Source organism: Danio aesculapii, chromosome 11 (assembly GCF_903798145.1).
Source record: "Danio aesculapii chromosome 11, fDanAes4.1, whole genome shotgun sequence".
Taxonomy (NCBI): domain Eukaryota; kingdom Metazoa; phylum Chordata; class Actinopteri; order Cypriniformes; family Danionidae; genus Danio; species Danio aesculapii.
In genome coordinates, this window is record NC_079445.1 from 2,916,450 (window position 1) to 2,935,287 (window position 18,838).

The window sequence follows — 18,838 nt, forward strand, 5'->3', positions numbered from 1 at the left end:
CTGTTACTCACACAAGCAACGCAAATGTCACTGCATTATTAGTCTGACTGGATTTTAAAATCACTTAAGCCACTGGATTATCTCCTTCAGGCGACTAAAATGTCCAAGAACAAGAAGAAAAAGATGAAGAAGAAGCAGAAGCGCCAGGCGGAGCTCTTGGAGAAGAGGATTCTGGAGATCGAGGGACTGGAGAAAGGGCCCGATGGAGGAGAAGAGGAGGAGGAGGATGAAACAGAGACGCCCGACAGCACCCCATCAGTGCCCAGCAGTCACACCCTGCAGGACATCAGCACCGAGACCACACTGGGTGAGCGAGGAGACACTTTAGTATTGATCTTATTCTGCCATGCGGAAGCGCGCTCGTTGTTGCAATTGTTTTAGAACTTTCGATTCAGTCGCGCATGGGAGAAATGATCTGGAATAATAAATGGGCAAACTACCTGCTCTATAAACAAGTGTGTTCACGACTATACAGTTGAAGTCAGATTTATATTGTTAGCCCTCCTGTGGAAAAAACCCCCAATAGAACGAAATAAACTGTGCTTTACTATTTTTCATCAGAGTCCCTCAGCATTGAGGTGCAGAAATTCACTCATGTAACATGACACAATATATAATTTATTGTGTAAATATTTAAACACAATCTTTGTTAACCCTTACGTACTGTTGGGGATGTTTTCATCCACTCTGCGGTGAATTTGAGGCTTAATTTGGTCATAACTTTTCCTCTGTTTCAGCTAGCGGAATGGTTTTTGGTGACAATTTTTATTTTGAGAAAATGCTTAGTTTTTTAGTTTTTTTTAAAGCTTAATGATACACAAATTGACTTCCCTTTCGTTATGTTCAGGATGAAAACATCCTCTGAATTAAACTGCTGTAAAAATGCATCAGATAAATATTTTTTTCCATTTTTTTAATCAGCATAAATCTGTTAATCAACCTCAGTCTTGATCAAAACCACTAAATTGCTTAGAAATTTACAGGATTTTAACTGTAATTGCCAAGTTCTTAAACGATGTCACTGATTTGGTGAAAAAACACACAAAATGACGTATTTTCAATACAAAAAGTAATTGTGGACTAGATTTTTATTTATTTTTTTACCTTTTATCAAAGTCTTGGACATGTGAAACAACATTGCCTTTGATTAATTTTCAGTTTTTCCCCTAATTTACTGTTGGTGTCTGTTTTTGCCTCCATTGACTTCTATTATAACCAATTTTTTTTGTTTGCAAAACCATGACACCATATAATCAAGCATTCTGGGTTGTTGGTGGTTTTCTCTGTTGGGAAGAGTTAAAATTTGTAATTTTTTACTGTTGATCATCAGTTGGCACCATTAATTAACCCTTTAGATAGACCTGTGCCAAAAAACCTGTGCCAAATAACAGCAAATTGAAGTGTGTGTACTAGGGTTTGGTCGATAGACGATAGCATTGTCCATCGCCGATGGTTAATAGACATTGCGATGCCAATAGACATTGCAATAGACATTGTGGCATCGCAATCCTCCACCCCGCCCGTGTCGCAGCAGCAACTCGCTTACTAAAAATACACACTTTCGCCCCGTTTACACTAATACGTCTTAGTTTTAAAATGGCGATTTAGAACAAAAATGATCCACGTCCACACTGGAGTTTCATCAAGCATTAAGCTATCCATCCACACTATACTGCTGAAAATGCACATCACGTGACCACACACACACACACACACTCTGTCATGCGTTCTAGCAAATGCGGACATCTGAGCTCCAGGTTTTGAGCACAAAACCCCAGAGAGCAGTGCACGTCGGACAGTTTATCAAGGATGTACTGCTGGATCGCGTCTCACTATAGTTGTTAAACGTCTCCGTCTGACGACTCTTCTGTCTTTTGAATCTATCAGGTGACATGTCACAGCGTCAGTACACTGCTTCAATCGTTCACTTTCACACTTGTACTTAGTAATTTTTTGCCAAAACCTCAGATACTCTTGGTTGGTTCCTGTTGGTTGTGCACCTTTTTTACCCACCAAGTTTGTCGATGCTATTATAACGACACAGATCACTCTGCCTATTCATGCCAGAGTCCCATGAAAAAAGTGATTGACAGGTGGTAATTTCTGTGTAACTCCTCTTTATTTATTTATGATATGGTTATGGGTAAAAGAAAGACCAAGAGGGTCAGGTAGTTGAAATAGTAGGCTACAAACAATTAATTCGTTATTAATTAATTAATTATTGATAAATAATTAATTCACTGCCGCCTACGACGACGATGTCATCGTTCATCGCGATGTTTCACATCACGATTACATCATCTTACGATGCCAAATTGGTCTACATCGCCCAACCCTAGTGTGTACGTGTGTCTGTGAGTGTGTGAGAGTGATCTTCATACACTTACCTTGATGTGTCTGAGAAAATCTAAATATGCATCTCAGCTCTCAGAACTACATGGAGTAAACAAAAACAAAGACTGTGTGTTTATGCACCAAATAATGGAAGTCAATGGGGCAAAAACAGCCACCAACAGTAAAGTAGGGAGAAGAAAATAAAAATCTAACAATGCATCAAAGCCAATGTTGTTACTAATCGTTCACATGTCTAAGACTGTGATAAACGGAAAATAAAAATCCTCAATTACTTTCTATATTGAAAATGCATCATATTGTGTGTGTTTTTTCACCAAATCTGACATCATTTGTGTACTTGGCAATTAAAGAGTTCAAATCCTGTAATTTTCTAAACAGCGTAGTAGTTTTGATCAGGGCTGAGGTTGATTAACAGATTAAATTAGTAAAATATATATATTTATCTGATGCATTTTTACAGCAGTTTAATTCAGTGGAGGTTTTCATCCCAAACAAAATACAAGGGTAGTCCATTTGAACAGTGCACTAGGGTTAAAAGTGGCAAACTTTATAATTTCTTGTGTCCAAAGGGTCTAAATTCACTTGAAATCACTTCCTGCGATGTGACTATTGCTGATTATTGATACGAAACGATATATTGTGTAGCCTTAGTAGCTGCCGTCTTAATGTTTTACACGCTATGCATTGAAATCAAATCTTTATGATGTTTTCCCTCATCAGACGGCACCTCAGAGGCTTGGTCTCAGCTCAGAGGATCTGTCAACGGTCACATCCCGAGCCTAGAAGAAGAGCAGAGCCTCGACGTCCAGCAGCAGATGAAGGACGAGACCCCCGTCAACCCTTACGACAGTGGCACTGAGGCCTCCGAGCCCACCAACCCTTACCCCGCATGCAACGGCACAGAAGAGACAGAGCTCAGCCCCGCCTGTCTGCCTGCCACTGACGGTAATGGAGCTTTGATTAGTGGCATGGTTGAGTCTCAGGACTGTAGGGTGCAGGATGGAGAGAGCCTGACTGCAGAGCTGAAGGGCCCCAGAGTGGAGATGGAGGCGGAACCCGGCACGCAGGCGGCCCCGGAGGAGGAGGAGGAGAGCCTGAAGGACGGTCAGTGCGGAGCCCTCGCTGGAGGACAGCATCCTCTGTTTCTGCTTACTAACTAACTAACTTCTCTCTCCATCTGTGTGTTTCTTTGAGTTTCTAACACTGTCAACTGAACTGGCATCACTTAAAGCCGTCGGTCAGACTGCACTTTTCGCCTCATAGACCTCCAAATACAGTAAATTCACAATAAAAAGAGGCAAATGCTCACTTTTACACCCATAAGGATAAATCATAATTCACATTTGCTTCTCGTTATATAAATATTGAGTGTCGAATATGGTTTCATGTTAACTAATTCCCAAAGGGTTTCTTTTCTCTGCCTGCTTCATTCAGTTACATCAAAACAAATTTCACTGCAGGTTTTCAACAGTTTACTGCAGTTGTTCGTACGTCGCTTAAATGATCTAAGATGATTTGACAGATCCTGGATCTTTTAATCTTGATAACTGATCTCTGGCTAATTTGGTTCTTCAATTAATTTCGCGAATCAGATTAAAATGTCTGGATGAGCTGATCTGAGATCGCTGCGTGTGTTGTGAAGGTCAGATATATCCATCCTCGAAATCATGATCAGCAATGCAGCGATTGGATGACGGCACAGCAGCGTAATGACATCATCTTATTAATATTCAATTATCCATGTGAGCTAAATTACATAATATTAGCAGTAAACGGTTTGTTAAATACGACACACAATAACTTTCCACATTTATTGTTGCTGCAGGCTTTACACTTTCATCTATCATGAGTATTCTTCATGTATTTCAATGCATATCAGTGTATTTTCTTCCTTTTAGTAGCCTAGGTCTACTCAAGTTTTTTTTAATCGGCATAAGGAATAACTGCATGAATTAATTTTGCATCAAAAAAGCATTTTGATATCGCTAAAGGTGTCTGCAACGTTTTTGGAGCATCAAATCACTGGTATATAAGCGGACAAAACACCTGCATGACTGCATAAATTATTATCCTTTATTTATTTATTTTTTTAAAGTCGAATATTGTGCATGTACGCGTTTGTATCTAAAAAGTTCATATCAATAAATGTTCTCTTTAAACCACCAGGTGGCAGTCTTTGTATTTCGGAGTGCAGATTGCATAAGTTTTATTAATATATATATTTAACTTTATATATTAAAAAATATATTTACTATTTTCACAAGTGTATATAACTACTGTAAGAAAATATCAGCATTTGGTGCATACCTTCAGTATTATCTTTACTTGAACTGACCCGATCTAATCCTGTTTACATGAAATAAACCTGCTCCCTTGCAGGTTTGAGCTAGCAGAACTGTTGCTATGACAACAAATCTCAGATGAGTTGTGAAGAACTAAATGATCCTGGATCATATCAAATCGTCAATATCAAAATCCAGCTAACTGAATAATCCACGTACGAAGAACAGACCCCTGGTGTCTTTATTTTGTTGCTTTCTTTTTTCATGGCTAATATTAAATATTTTAGCTTCAACATCCCACAGTGCTTCAAATCTCCAAACACACTGAACGTAAAGGGATAGTTCACCCAAAAATGAAAAGGACCTTATTATTTACTCTCGTTTACATTTTTGATTTTATTTCTTGTATTGAATGTTGGTGGTTGATGGTACACATTGACTTTCGCACGTCATGATTTTGCCAAGTGCAAAGCGATTCTGGATTAACGTCTCTGTAAATCCTGGAACATTATTGTAGTTGGAAAATGTAATCCACACCTTTTCCCTACCCCTAAACCCAACTATAACTGTAAATTATTCCCAAAATCAGAGAGGAATAATAGTTGGATAACAATCATGCAGAAGTGCATAAACCTAACCATGAGCCTAAACTTAACATAAACTGTAAACATATCCCTTAATTCTGATTGGCTGATTGGAATGTTGTTTCAGGATCAACATGTATGTTAATTCAGGAACATGTCCTACTTGGTGAAATCAGGTTGCCGTTGACTTCCATAGTTGGACAGTTTTTTTTTTACAATGGGTGTCATCAACCAGCATTCTTCAAAATATCTTCTTTTATGTTCATCCGAAGAAAGAAACTCGAATTGAGTAAATGATCATGATTTAATTTTTGGGTGAACTATCTCTTTAACAGGAGGAATCCAATATTATCGACTCTTATCGACTTATCATCGTATCATTCTTGTGCTTTTCTTGTACTGCAGCTAAAACCGCAGCGGGAAACCTGCTTGTCAACCCTCTGGAGCCGCTAAATGCTGAGAAGATCCAGGTGAAAATCGCTGACCTGGGCAATGCCTGCTGGGTGGTGAGTCTGGTGATTTCTCTGCATTTACAACACAAATCCGTACCTATCAACCCGAGATTCTCCTGTACTTTACTATTCTATACCATTAAAGGGGGCCTATAATGCAAAAATCACTTTTATAAGGTGTTTAAACACAGTTGTGTGTCAGCGGTCTGAATATAACCTGCCTCTAATGGTAAAAATATATTAATTCTATTTGTTTATAATCAGACTTGATAAAAACAGTCTGCAGAAAAATTATGATTGACATTCTGCCTTTGTATGTGTCATCAAAGGGGGAAAGGGCCCGCCCACTAGTTACCATCTCTCCCTCATTAGCATAGGGCGTTAGTCTTTTTTTTAATCTGCCACTATGCTGACACACAGGCATTTGTAGCTCCTCCCACTTTTGAAAGGAACACAATCTCATTTCAATTTAAAGCGACAGTCACCAAAATGCCAGTCACTTCACACACACATACTAGGGACATCAGAGACTTATTTTACATCTTGTAAAAAGCGGCATACTAGAGCCCATTTAAAGTTTTTTCCTGTGTTTTTAATCTTACTATGAAATGTGGCAGTAACAAACACAGAGACAATCCTAACTATACTTACAGTACCTTCGAACCACCAGGGGATGTTACATCATAAGAATTATCGTTATCTCAATACTCACAACAATATACACTCACTGGCCACTTTATTAGGTACACCTGTCCATCAGCTCGTTAAAACAAATTTCTAATCAGCCAATCACATGGCAGCAACTCAATGCATTTAGTCATGTAGACATGATCAAGATGATCTGCTGCAGCTCAAACTGAGCATCAGAATGGGGAAGAAAGGGGATTTTAGTGACTAAGTGTGGCGTGGTTGTTGGAACCAGACAGGCTGGTCTGAGTATTTCAGAAACTGCTGATCTACTGGGATTTTCACGCACAACCATCTCTAGGATTTACAGAGAATGGTCTGAAAAAGAGAAAATATCCAGTGAGCGGCAGTTCTGTGGGCGCAAATGCCTTGTTGATGCCAGAGGTCAGAGGAGAATGGCCAGACTGGTTCCAGCTGATAGAAAGGCAACATTAAACTCAAATAAGCACTCGATACAACCGAGGTCTGCAGAAGAGCATCTCTGAACACACAACACGTCCAACCTTGAGGCGGATGGGCTACAGCAGCAGAAGACCACATGGGGTGCCACTCCTGTCAGCTAAGAACAGGAAACTGAGGCTACAATTCACACAGGCTCACCAAAACTGGACAATAGAAGATTGGAGAAACGTTGCCTGGTCTGGCGAGTCTCCATTTCTGCTGTGACATTCGGATGGTCGGGTCAGAATTTGGCCTCAACAATATGAAAACATGGATTCATCCTGCCTTGTTTCAATGGTGGTGGTAGTGTAATGGTGTGGGGGATATATTCTTGGCACACTTTGGGCCCATTAGTACCAATTGAGCATTGTGTCAACGCCACAGCCTGTGTATTGTTGCTGACCATGTCCATCCCTTTATGACCACAGTGGACCCATCTTCTGATGGCTACTTCCAGCAGGATAACGCACCATGTCATAAAGCGTGAATCATCTCAGACTGGTTTCTTAAACATGACAGTTCACTGTACTCAAATGGCCTCCACAGTCACGAGATCTCAATCCAATACAGCACCTTTGGGATGTGGTGGAACCAAAATCTTTGAGGAATATTTCCAGTATCTTGTTGAATCTATGCCACGAAGGATTAAGCCAATTCTGAAGGCAAAAGGAGGTCCAACCCAGTACTTGTAAAGTATACCTAATAAAGTGGCCGGTGAGTGTATATCGCATATTTTTACAGAACCAGAATCTTTTATACTACAAGCTTGCCATTCAGATTATGAATGTTTTGATAGTCAGCCCTGTTAATTACTCGTGACGCTTGTTAAGTATTCATTTGTCACCTGTCAGTGATTGGTTGTTTACGTAAATCTTGTTTGTCATCATCAGCACAAGCACTTCACAGACGACATTCAGACGCGGCAGTATCGCTCTCTGGAGGTGCTGATTGGAACGGGATATGGGACTCCAGCAGACATCTGGAGCACAGCCTGCATGGTGCGTCTAAACACAGCTTACTCATTTACAAATATAGACCTTTTCTTAGAACGCAGAATTCAATTATGCTTTGAGTCTGTGCGGAAGGAGGATGCTCCGAACTTTTGATGCATCTGAAGAGTCACATATGGACAGCTTTGAAATGATAGTTTTAATCTTTTTTAATCTAGTCTGAGTTTACACAAAGAGGATGCAAGACTGAACTGTGAGTAGGCAACTTAATATTGAGAAAAAAGGCCCAATCAGGTAGTGCGAATGTCTGCAGCCCTGCCTCCATTTTCAGATGTTTCCGTTTCCCCCCATCACCACTGACACGGAGCAGCAGCATATATATATATATTATTATTATTATTAAATATATTTTTTGAAAGAATTTATTTTGGCCTTTTTGATTACATAGGACAGTATTTAGACAGGATGCAAAGTTGGAAAGAGAGAGGGGGGTAGGGTAGGGAAATGTCCTTGAGCCGGGATTCGAACTCGGGACGCCTTGACGTGCTACTGCACCATATGTCGGTGCTTCTAATCACTAGGCTATTGCGCCGACGGAGCAGCAGCATTGTAAAATGAAAATGGCCTCTTCAGTGTTTTTAAAATGGTTCGCTTTCAGGACTTGAAAGACTCCGGCGTAGTGTGGACGGATGGCGTAACCGTCGCAAAACTTATGCGTTGTAAAACTAAAACGTATCAGTGTAAATGGGGCCTTAATTTGGCCGCAACTTTCTCTGTTTCAGCAAATGGAGTGATATCTGGTGACAGATCTTATTTTGACACACATTTTAGGAAAATGCTTTAACAATTTTCAAAAACTCACCAATACACTAATTGACTACCCTTTCATTATGTTTGGGGCTGTTTTTGCCCCATTGACTTCTGTTATAATGACACTTTTTGATTGCAAAGCCATGACCCCATAAAATCATGCATTCTTGATTGTTGGTAGTTTTTCCTGTTGGGTAGAAGTATAATTTGTCATTTTGACTGTTGATCATCAGTTGCAGTGCTAAAGTTGTCAACGATATATCACAAATCTATCGCTATCCTATGCAATGTATGTATCACAGACATGTAAGGTAAATTACATTTATTTTAATGCATTGGTGGTTTATCTAAATGTGTGCAGAAACACATTTAAAGGACAGATGTGAACGATAATGTGGCTCTTTTGTCCATTTGCGTTTGAATCAACAAAAACAAATCCTAATAGCAAGTGTGAACAGGGTCTCAGTGTCCACATGTGTGTTTCTCTATAGGCGTTTGAGCTGGCGACTGGAGATTACCTGTTTGAGCCTCATTCAGGAGAGGATTATTCCAGAGACGAAGGTAAATCTTCTTTTAAAAGTTCACAACAGCATCTGCAGAGTCTCAATCATCAGAAACACACAAACATCACATGCGAAGAGCAAAACACACACCGAGCCTGTTAATTATCACTTGAGTGAGTAATATCGTTGTGGAGGTCACACTAGGGAGTGAAGCGTTTTAATGCATTTTCTGCAGGTCATTTAAACCGAACATGTACGTGTGTTGAGGACATGAAAACAAACGTCAGATTGGAAATGTTTAAAAAAAAAAAACAATGCTGATTTTGTCGGTGTGTAAACAACTAAAACTTTATATGGAAACACAAGAACGTTGTTTTTTGGGGGTTTTTTACCTTTATTTGAACAAAACAAAACAGAACAATGACCACAGTTTACAACCAACAAATTTCTCAACATCACAGCACATAATTAAGATCAAAAAGAAGACATAAAAATACAAATTAAAAATAATAAAAATAGAAAAATACATAAATTAACCAAGGTTTATGGTGATCTAAGGCTTTGCAAAAATCTACTTGAAATCCTGGGACCTACATATTCAAGGAAAGGAGTTCAGATCTGAAAAATAGTCACTTTTTCCCCTTGACCAGTGGGTAAAATATTCCAGTGACATAAGATCAAATATTACCGCCATTCTGATACTGTTGGTGGCTTATCAGATATCCATTTGAGAAAAATACACTCACGGGCAGCACAGGTAAGAAAGTTAAACAACTTCCTGTTTCTTGCACTCTTCAAATTATGATCAGTAAGACCTAACAAAAAATGAAGAGATTCGAAGTCACATCTTGTATTAAATATAAGACTTAATCTCCTACATATCTGTACCCAATAATAGCCTCCGATATATATTTATATATACAGTTCCAAATACAATGCATAAAACCACCTTCTTCAACTTTGCACTTTAAACACAATGGAGAATAATTCGAAGTCTACATGATGAGGTAATTTAGAAACGATATAAAAGTTTGATTAAAAAAATAATTAAATAATAATATTAATAATAATAATGTAGAGCTTCACTTTTTTTTAGCCTCTCTTGTAAAAAAGTACATTTGAAAATTCATGGATAATAGCCAAAATAGCATTGAAATGAATTTAAATATGGGCTGTTTTTGGTGCTTCAGACCTTGTTATTGCTCATTTTTTGTTTCCAGAATGAGGTCCAAGATTTAGAATAAAAGTTACTTGTAAAATGTTTTCTCTATTTAAAAACATTACAGTAGCCAAAGATGACTTCTCTTACGTCAGATTGTGTCTTCTTGCACAGCTGGATGTTGGGCTCATGAAAAATATTTGTCGGCACTGGCTAAAACTGATTAGCTGATGTAACACCGAAGCGACAGCCAACAGGATTCAGTTTGGTCTTAACGCCTTTTCAATGGGTTATTTTGACTATTTATGATGGCATAGCAGTCAAAATTGGACAAATGAGCTCATGTATGGGACAAATTCTGGACATTTGTCAGTGAGTGGTGGGTCTTCTAAACCACCTGAACCTGGCTACGGGCCTGTATAAGATACAAATTTAAATGTCTATGTAACGAAATAGTTTTGATTTTATGTATGTGTATTACATACGCAGTATATACTGTAGTAAACATAAATAACACACACACATCTCATATCAAAACAAACTTTTGATAATCTTTGCCCATCACTATTATGTATTTATATGGTGTGTGTGTGTGTGTGTGTGTGTGTGTGTGTGTGTGTGTGTGTGTGTGTGTGTGTGTGTGTGTGTGTGTGTGTGTGTGTGTGTGTGTGTAAATATACATTCACATATGTGTGTGTTTTGCAGCGTATATAATGTCTAAGGTCCACATAAAGCGTTGTATTCATTGCAAAAGGTTTGAGACCGGTATACAGATATACGATGGGTCTGATCAGAAGGTTAAAGTTATTTCCACATTCACGTGGCTGAATCAGAGGTATTCAAGCTCTAATATACATTATGTAACACTATACATAAAATTCTCAACATATTTCTGTATGGTTGTTCTTTAGGTTGTCTTAAAGTCTTAAATTTACCCTCCTAAAACCTGTAAAAAAACCCTGTGTAATGTCTTCTTTAATATTACTGGCCTCAAAAATAAACACACATGCACAGACTTTGTGGGGCTCTTTTAAATGGCAGAGGCTATAAAGGCCAGTCAGGTATAGTAGATAAATGCTGTAGCTTTACTATTTCCCTCTACAGTCAATAATAAATGTGTGAGGTTTTTAAATCGAGATGTTTCTCTTTCTATTAAACACAGATCACATTGCATTGATTATTGAGCTGCTGGGGAAGATTCCTCGTAAACTCGTCATGAATGGCAAATATTCCAAGGAATTCTTCACCAAGAAAGGTACGTCTGTCAGTGGACATTGCTACGTGACGAATTGCTCTGCTAATGTGTTTCACTGAGGTGAGAAACTTGCTCGCAGTGTTTGCTAGTTTTGTGTGAACGTCTCCGCTTGATTCATGTGGAGTCTGGGCTCTTCCAATAAAGCCGTGGTCACACGATTTTGCGTATCCTATTGTTTTTGTATTCTCATAGGATAAGAAAACTCAGACTAATGAATATTAATTAGACATTAGTATTTGCAGTCCTATGCTACATCAAGTTCCTCAGCCCCATATCAATTTTAAACCCGAAATGATAAAAATTGGGATAAAAGCACAAAATTAGCCAGTTGTTTCCTATTATTAAAGCTAATAGATGCTAACATTGTCTTAATAGATGCTTACGTTGTCTTTATCGATGTGTTAATCGTTACGTTGTGAGTTTGTGTTTGCTTTTTAAATTTCATTGCGTTGTGCACTACTGGGCCACCGTAGATTTAAACAAAACGAAGATTCGTGCAAAAGGAACTTCGTTTCAGCTGGATTTTGTTCAAAATGACGTCATTTCAGTTCGTTCTTTGATTTCGCAGCTTTAGGATAACTATAGGTAGCATTTTTGATCCTCTTCAAATGTTAACTATTATTTTGGAAGTTTATTTGCTAGGTCACCTCACTAAATACACACTGACTACCCTTTCGTTATGTTCGTTGCTGTTTTTGCCTCATTTGTTTCCATTATAATGACATTTTTTGATTGGGAAGCCTTGACACCATATAATCATGCATTCATTCTGGTTTTCCTTGTTGGGATGAGGTAAAATTTGTCTTTTTTACTGTTGATCATCAGTTGCAGCGCAAAAGGTGTCAACGATATATAAAAATTATTGTTATCGAATGCAATATACAGTTGAAGTCAGAATTTTTAGCCATCCTGTATATCCCCCTCCCCCCAATTTCTGTTTAAAGGGCCATGAATGCCATGTGCTTTCACACATCAAGTTTGAAAAAAGTCAGGAAAGTGAGCGAGTCCAGCTTTGTTTAGGTGGGAGTGTTGAGTAGCAAAAGAGGGAGGGGTTTGCATGAAAAGGGGAGTTTCATTAAGTGAACTACAGCGGATTTTCACAGCGGCAGCCAGGGGCGTCGCTAGACCCCATTTACTGGGGCACGTGCCCCAGTATAAATCGCCAGTGCCCCAGTAAATGCTTTGAGATATGACTTACTTTATATGCAAGTGTATTTATTAAGAGTGGTATGCTTTGTGCCGAAAAAATAGCCGTTTAAATAATATGATGGTGATCTTATTTATACTGCATGGCTCCTCTTTTTTTTTGGTATGAAGCAGAAAGGAGGGATGAAGTCAGGGAGGTTAGACTTAATAAACCTAATTCTCTGCCTTGAGTCGGGTCTAAGACAACACACAACAGATAATTCTATAAAACATCTTTTTTTTGTATTCTATTGAATTGTCTATAGAATTTCACTCTTATAAAATTAATATTCATGCAAAAGATTTCTTAAATTATCTTAGCATCACTCCAGTTGTGTCTTTAGATTACATTTAGGATTAATTTCTGTTATGTATTTAGAATAATAATTGGATAACAACAATAGTACTGCTATTTATTTATAATTATTTATGATATATATTTATTTATTTATTTTGGAGGGGGTGCTGTGCCCCAGTAGAGCTTTATGTCTAGCAACGCCCCTGGCGGCAACACAGACACAGGGGAGATAGACAGTAATTCAGACAGCAGCACGTACAGCAGTTCTGAGAGCTGTGTGGAAGTGGAAGATTGTAGTGATGTCAACGTACTGTAAACTTTAGTAACTTAGAAATCATTCTGACTAAGGTCTGTCTTTAAACACTGAAAGAGTACTGCTGACGATACCAACTAACTTTGCCATCTGAATAAACATAAACAACACTGATCGCTCGCTTACCAAATCTGTAGAGACAGGATAATCAACACTAACTGGAGCTGTGTCTTCATTAAAAGGAGACGAGCGACAAATCTGGATTCACCATTTCCAGATGTGAAAAGCTCTCGGGTAAAAAATGTTCCTCACAAACGTAGTTCTGCCGCGTGTTAGCAGACCACTGTAATCCACACGTGAGATGTGCTCTCATCGCGGCAAATGGAAATTCAATTCAATTGACCTTTATTTGTATAGCGCTTATACAATGTAGATTGTGTCAAAGCAGCTTCACTTAAAAGGTCAAAGCAAATAGGAACAGTGTAGTTCAGTTTGTAGTGTTTAAGTTCAGTTCAGTGTGGTTTAATAATCACTACTGAGAGTGCAAATACTGAAGAGCAAATCCAACGATGCGCAGAACAAAACCTTCGTTGCGACACGTTTATTAACGCAACACTGACGACCCGTGTCTCCAAGCAATTCTTCTACTACTTGTTTGAATTACGGTTGGCAACACAACATGGCGTCTCTCTGCCGTCTGGACACTGTAACAGGTAAAGTCTTCAAAGCTGGCATGCATTTTAATGAAGTTGCACCTCATGCACAATAGAGCGCGCTGATTGGTTCGAACTTAGTCTTTCTCATTAATTAATGCTGAAAACTCAATGACGTCACTTTGTACCAGCTGGTACAGACATCCGGTCTCCACGCTGGAATTTACACAAGGATCTCATGGCGTTGCTTCAATTTCTTTTCAAATATAATATTGATTTTAAAATGGTTTTAAAATAAATTAAAAGCTGCTTTTATTCTAGCTGAAATAAAACAAATAAGACTTTCTCCAGAAGAAAAAATATTATTGGAAATACTGTGAAAATTTCCTTTCTCTGTTAAACATCATTTGGGAAATATTAGGAAAAAGGTCAAATAAAAATGCAGAGGAGGGTGAATAATTCTGACTTAAACTCTACGCATTCCAGATATGTATGATAAATGACAGAAATGATTGTGTGCATTGGTGGTTTATCTATAGTTGGATGACTAGAGTGAACATTTTGTTTTGTTTTTTTGTGCTAGGTGACCTGAGGCACATCACCAAACTGAAACCGTGGGGTTTACAGGACGTCCTGGTGGAAAAGTACGAGTGGCACCGAGAGGAAGCACAGAATTTCTCCGATTTCCTCCTGCCGATGTTGGATCTCATCCCAGAGAAAAGAGCCACGGCTGCCGAGTGCCTCCGTCATTCCTGGATCAACTCCTAGTAGTCAAAATCACACACACACACACTCTCATGCACTTCTCTGAACTCATGAACAATCACACTGACAGACGCTGCTGTCTGAAGAGCCGATAATAGCAGATCTGATCTCAATCCTCTTCTTTTTTTACTATAATTTAAGTGTACCGTCATCTCCGTGGCTCGTGCTCTTGCAGATTTATCTAACAATCACTTTTCTATCAATATTCCATCATATCACAGGGATGGTTCGAGACACTTCCGGATTGATTTCTCTTTTAGGAGGCTGGATTTGCTCCAGTTTCACTGACCGTGACCGTTTTTTTAGTCAGTGTCCGCCAGTAAATCGGACTCGGTAGCTGATTGTAGTGTTTCTTCACTGTGTTAATAAACGATTGTTAATCGCAGCTTGCTTTTTCATATCTCTGCAAAAGGGTTTTACATCAACGGAGGGAACGTGAAATGGACATTCTTGAAGCTGTCTTCATTTTGAATGTGAGCCGCTTTGCAGTGCAAGAGAAGCTCATCATTTCAGCACAACGGGGAACGAGTTGAAAATAGGCTCATTTTATAACTCTCGCGGAGTTAAATAGGTGAGTTTTAGCATTTTGGAATCCATTCAGCCGATCTCCGGGCCTGGTGGGAGCACTTTTAGCTTAGCTTAGCATACATCATTGAATCGGATTAGACCATTAGCATCTCACTCAAAAATTAAAAAATGTGTTTCAATAGTTTTCCTGTTTAAAGCTTGACTGTTCTTTAGTTACATCGCGTACTAAGACAGACGCAAATTGAAAGGTTGCTATGGCCAGGAACTATACTCTTGTTCTGGCGAAATAATCAAGAAACTTTGCTGCCGTATCATGGCTGCAGCAGGGACAATGATATTACTCTGCGCCTAAATATATATGTATATTTTTCTATTTTTTTCACTATCGTACAGCAGAAAGTTCTTTTTTTAAATGAGTGAGTGGGATGCTAATGGTCTAATCTAATTCAATGACCTATGCTAAGCTAAGCTAAGCTAAAAGTGTTTTTTTGTTTTTTGAGTGAGATGCTAATGGTCTAATCTAATTCAATGACCTATGCTAAGCTAAGCTAAAAGTGCTTTTTTGGTTTTTGAGTGAGATGCTAATGGTCTAATCTGATTCAATGATCTATGCTAAGCTAAGCTAAAAGTGCTTCTTTTTGAGCGCGATGCTAATTGTTTAAACTGGTTCAATGATCTAAGCTAAAAGTGTTTTTTTTAGTGAGATACAAATGGTCTAATCCAATTCAATGTTCTATGCTAAGCTTAGCTAAAAGTGCTTTTTTTGTGAGGTGCTAATGGTCAAATCCAATTCAATGATCTATGCTAAGCCAAGCTAAAAAAATTTTTTTTTTTTTTTGAGTGAGATGCTAATGGCCTAATCTGATTCAATGGTCTATGCTAAGATAATCTAAAATTGCTTTTTTTGAGTGAGATGCTAATGGTATAATCCAATTCAATCTATGCTAAGCTTAAAAAGTGCTTTTTTTGTGACATGCTAATGGCCTAATCTGAATCAATGATCTATGCTAAGCTAAGCTAAACAGGCTTTTTTTGCGAGATGCTAATGGTCTAATCCGATACACTGATTTATGCTAAGCTAAACTAAATGTGCTTTTATTTATTTTTTGTTTTTTGACTGGAATGCTAATGGTCTAATCCAATTCAATGATCTATGCTAAGATAAGCTAAGAGTGCTCCCGCCAGACCCGGAAAACGATTGAATAGATTAAAAAATGCTAAAACTCAACAGTTTAACTGTAGGGGAGCTCTAAAATGAACCTATTTTGAAACAAAAGTGGAGTGTTTCTTTAATGCTTCTTGAAAATCTGTAAAGAACTATCATAGTTAGCATAACTCGTATAAGTAATTCTGATGTTTATTATGCGAATGCCAGAGAAGAGTTTTGATCTCGAGGTTATTTTCATTACAAAGTCTTAAAATCAAAATGTCAAATGTTGTACATACTCATACCAAAGAGTTGGTTCCTCACGCGATCAGTGTTGTACAGTCTCCAGTCCCATTCTTTGTGTACAGTTTTGCTATGAATGACTGGCTTAAGGTAAACCTTTGAGAATCACTGATTCGGAGATGCCTTGAAATGAATCCGCGATGATCTGTGCAACTTTTGGAGCTTTTCCGTTTCCACCACAGCTTTCCTTTAAGCAATATGAGTTTGTCTGTGGATGAAGTGCTCTGTTGCAGTTTAACTGATGGAGAACTTTGCTTTCTCTTTTTGATGCGGCGGCTGCATTTCAGCTTCTACAGAAACGTCATCTGCTCTCGGTTTTTTTCATGAATGTCTCTCCGCTTTTGATTGTTCAGCACTGAACTAAAATTGTTTCTGTAGTAACTTCAGAATAAAGTTTTTGAAATCACAAATGGCTTTCCGGACTTTTCATAGGATTCGTGGAGCTGCGATTTATGTCGAAAGCTTGTTGTGTGTTGATTTCAGTTCAGTGAAAATGTAAAAAAAACTCTATTAGCAAAATTGTGACCTATTGATCTTCTATTTTCATGTGTTTAAAGGGATAAGTTCACCCAAAAATTAAAATTGTCATCATTTTTTTCACCCTATTTGAATTTCTTCTGTTGAACACAAAAGAAGATGTTTCGAAGAATGCTGGTAGTTGGCACCCATTGACTTCCCATAAACCCATAACCTTTTTTTCAACCCAGGCTCATTCTGAGAACGTAGTCCCATAGACGTTTCTGGAGGCCGCGAAATACGTCTTGGGAGGTGCGTATTTTTGCAGTTTTTGTTTTCGCGAGTCCGCGAGAGGCGGCTGTGCGTGCTTTTTCCCCGCGACGTTCTCGCCTAAACCCGCCGGAGGCCGCTGTCGAACGACCTTCCGCCTGTCTGCCTGGATGACAGGATGATTGACCGTGTGACCGGCCAATCGGCTGACCCACCCTCCTCCATCCCTAAACCCAACCAACGACGATTCACAAAAGCCGTCCAGAAAAAGAAAAGCCCTCGTCTGATTTTTACCACGATTTCGGATTTTGACCACATTCTCACCCTGTGACGAACTTGTTCGCTTCATTTTTTGGATTTTGTTTTTGTTTTCTTACCTGATTTCTGGAACCGCTCTTCCCCGGACTCGAACCCGGTCGTCGTCGTCGTCAGCCCCTCTCTGCGCCTTGTCCGCCAGAGTACACGAAGAGCTAACCGGACAAACTGGTTGCAGCGGGAAAGCCCTCCACACGGAGGCAAGCGCCGAAGGGAACGGCGTCACACCGCCCCGCAGCGTTCGCTTAAAAAAATGAAATGCAGCCGTACGTACCCCCGGCTACGTATTTCGCGGTCTCCAGAAACGTCCACAGGACTACGTTCTCAGAATGAGCCTGGGTTGCTTTTTTTTCTCCTATGGAAGTCAGTGTGCACCAGCATTTTTCAAATTATCTTCTTTTGTGCTCAACAGAAGAAAGAAACTCTCATAAAGGTTTAAAACCTCATGAGGGAGATTAATTTGTACGGTAATTTTTATGCTCAGGTGAACTATCCCTTTAAGGGTTTGCATGAAAGCAAACGGAATATATGGTCATTGAGTGGATTAACTATAATTATTTCTATTATTTATTAAATTACATTCATTAATTTTCCTTCATCTCAGTCTCTATTTCAGAGGTCGCCACAGTGGAATGAACCACCAACTATTCCAGCTTATGTTTTACACAGCTGATGCCCTTTCAGTGGCAACCCACTATTGGGAAATATTAAATTACATATTAATTGTATTTTATTAAACCCAATCATCACAGTAATATAAAAACAGTAATTAAACCAAGTGTTATTCATATTATTTATTCAGTTACCCATTACATTGTATTCTATTTGAACCTAACCCTCACAGTACTGTAAAAGTATTCATTATTGTACAGTCACAAAATGATGCCATATTGATGCGAGTATCTGCAGCTGTATCCCTTCTAGACTATACCCACTGAATGAGTCAAATCAGATTATTTTTAAAGCCGCAGTATGTTATTTTGGCCACTAGATTCACAACCAACAAAAGCATAGTTTGCTGAGGGTGTGGAATCATGGGAATTGTAGTCATCATCAAGTGTTATGCCATTATAAACGTTTAACGATTTTATTTGACTCTAAAATGACCTTTTAACAAACGCTGTACAGAAAAACATCTCAATTTGGCTCCAGTCTCGAAATGCGAAATATAGACATATTAGAAACAG

The 18,838-nt window shown here is 38.7% G+C and overlaps 1 protein-coding gene across 4 annotated transcripts in view; it reads left to right on the forward strand.

The window, feature by feature from the left end:
- The window catches only part of srpk1b (SRSF protein kinase 1b), a 73,059-nt gene extending 56,039 nt beyond the window's left edge, over positions 1-17,020 (forward strand). For 3 of the 4 annotated variants that reach the window (XM_056467980.1, XM_056467979.1, XM_056467978.1), the window contains 7 exons: positions 91-307; positions 3,076-3,459; positions 5,627-5,727; positions 7,692-7,799; positions 9,053-9,122; positions 11,386-11,478; positions 14,451-17,020. In XM_056467980.1, coding sequence (XP_056323955.1) covers positions 91-307; positions 3,076-3,459; positions 5,627-5,727; positions 7,692-7,799; positions 9,053-9,122; positions 11,386-11,478; positions 14,451-14,635 — 1,158 coding nt within the window. In that variant the 3' untranslated portion in view covers positions 14,636-17,020. The remainder of the gene's footprint in view (positions 1-90; positions 308-3,075; positions 3,460-5,626; positions 5,728-7,691; positions 7,800-9,052; positions 9,123-11,385; positions 11,479-14,450) is intronic. The other variant, XM_056467981.1, reaches the window with a different exon arrangement.
- The last annotated feature ends 1,818 nt before the right edge of the window (positions 17,021-18,838 follow it).